This window comes from Lacerta agilis, chromosome 10 (assembly GCF_009819535.1).
Source record: "Lacerta agilis isolate rLacAgi1 chromosome 10, rLacAgi1.pri, whole genome shotgun sequence".
NCBI classification, from domain to species: domain Eukaryota; kingdom Metazoa; phylum Chordata; class Lepidosauria; order Squamata; family Lacertidae; genus Lacerta; species Lacerta agilis.
In genome coordinates, this window is record NC_046321.1 from 2,282,086 (window position 1) to 2,284,402 (window position 2,317).

Sequence of the window (2,317 nt, forward strand, 5' to 3'; positions counted from 1 at the left end):
TCCTCTGTCTTATTTATAATTTTCCCCTCTAATTTGATTTTGTTTATTAACCTTTCGTTTCTTCTCTTGTTTACTTGCCAACTCAATAATTTGCTGGGCTTGTTGGCCCATTCGAAATTTCTATATTTCCAAATCTGGACTTGTTGCTCCATTTCCTGCTCTATAATTTTTTGATATTGTGTTCTTAGGATTTTTAATTCATGTTCTACTGTCTTTTTCCCTGTTTTATATAAAAAAATTTCTTTGGTTTTTATTTCTTCTAATAACATCGCTTTGTTTTTTTCTTTATTTCTTTTGTTTATAATATTTTGCTGAATAAAGTACCCCCTCGCCACTGCTTTCCCGGCACTGGATTTCAAAGAGGCAGAGGACCTTACAGACCTACCATAGAAGTTTGCAAATGCATCTTAGTTATCTAGGAAAAGATGACCTGTATGTCAAGATGGAGACGTGTGGATTCAAGAGGTTCCCACTTGGTTGCTCTTTCCTTATTCCCTCACAATGTAAATACTGGCATTCAGACCTTTAATCTGCGTTTATATGCAAGTTGTTCATATGCTCCGAGTTTGTACAAGTCTCCAATCCAATCGTAGAAGGGAGACACATTTTTATTTTTCCATTTCATCAGTATCAGTCTTCTTGCTGTGGTAGGGCACAGAGAGTCCACTCAAGTTGTCCTTTTGTAAGGTTCCATGTGCTGGGTGTATAATTCAAAAGGATATTTTGCTCAGTAAGTGTAAGGCTGTTCCATACAGTTCTGTTGATGGTTTCAGTTACCTTCTGTCAAAAATCTTAAAACCAACCAACCCACTGCTGCCCATGATTTCACATGTGTGTTTTCAGGAACCTTATTTTGCCCGCATTAATCTCTCTTCCTTGCTTCTCTCTTCTCAGAGTTGACCTTGATGCAGTCCATGGAAGACAGCAATCAGACTCTACTAGTGACCGAATTCATCTTCTTGGGTTTCTCTGGGGTCCACGAGGGTCAGTCCATCTTGTTCCTGCTCTTTCTGACCATCTACCTCTTCACCCTGGTGGGAAACTCCACAATTTTCACTCTGATCCAACTGGATTCGCACCTCCACAGCCCCATGTACTTTTTCCTCAGCCATTTATCCTGCTTGGACATCTGCTACTCATCAGTCACCGTCCCCAAGATCCTGGTAAACTTCTTGCGCCAGAGACACACCATTTCCTACAACCAGTGCATGGCCCAGATGTTCTTCCTGATGACCTTTGCAGGGTCTGAGTGCGCCCTGCTGGCCGTCATGGCGTACGACCGCTATGCCGCCATTTGTCAACCCTTGCGCTATGCTCACCTGATGAGCAGAAGAGTGTGTGTCCCTCTGGCTACCGCTTCTTGGATCTGGGGCTTCCTGGACTCTGCCATTCACACTGCATTGGCTACCAACGTGACCTTCTGCGGGGCCAGCCAGATCCACCACATCTTCTGCGATGTCCCACCACTGCTGAAAATCGCCTGTAGCGACACCTACGTCAATGAGATGGCGCTTCATGCGGCAAGCATTTTTGTGGGGATCAGCCCTTTCCTCCTGGTGGTCATCTCATATATCTTCATTCTGTCGGCCATCCTTCGGATCCGCTCTAACACCGGCAGGCACAAGGCTTTCTCCACTTGCGCAGCCCACCTAGTTGTGGTCATCATCTATTTTGGGATGGCCAACGTGAACTACAACCGCCCAAGCGCAGGCTACTCCTTGGAAGTGGACACCCTGGTCTCCACACTCTATTGTATCATCACCCCTATGCTGAACCCCCTCATCTACAGCCTCCGCAACAAGGAGGTGAAGGAAGCCCTGAGGAAGGTTTTGGGGGATCAGAAGAAGGGATATAATTCACCGCACTAACAAGTGGTGTGGAGATCAGACCACTAGATAATCATTTGAAATGTACATTAGCAGCATCGCTCCTTATTCTATCAGGAGGGTCTCTTTGCCCATCCGTTCCAAAGGTGCTCTGAGCATTGTACAAAGTGCAAAATATTGACACGCAGGTAGCATGCAAATCACTTCCTCGGATACACTGAAAATTTGCATTGCTTACGAGCAGACTTCAGCAAGTTATTAAAATAGGTTTGCCCTTTCAAAATCAGCTTTTCTAGCAGCTTTTCTTGCTGTACTTGCAGTTTGCGGTTACATGTGTTTTTGTACAACTGTGTTCTGGCAGCCAGAACAGAATACGAACCGAGCAAATCCTTATCCTTAGTTACTTACACACTTTAACTGATAACTAAAGCAGATTTGACTATATGTTCTGCCTTGTACACCAATGTATAAGCTCAAGACAAGACTCTCTA

At 44.3% G+C, this 2,317-nt stretch overlaps 1 protein-coding gene across 1 annotated transcript; it reads left to right on the forward strand.

The window, feature by feature from the left end:
- Positions 1-905: 905 nt before the first annotated feature.
- On the forward strand, positions 906-1,868 carry LOC117054056 (olfactory receptor 5V1-like). Its single transcript, XM_033162498.1, has one exon. The coding sequence runs from the start codon at positions 906-908 to the stop codon at positions 1,866-1,868; it is 963 nt and encodes a 320-aa protein (XP_033018389.1).
- The last annotated feature ends 449 nt before the right edge of the window (positions 1,869-2,317 follow it).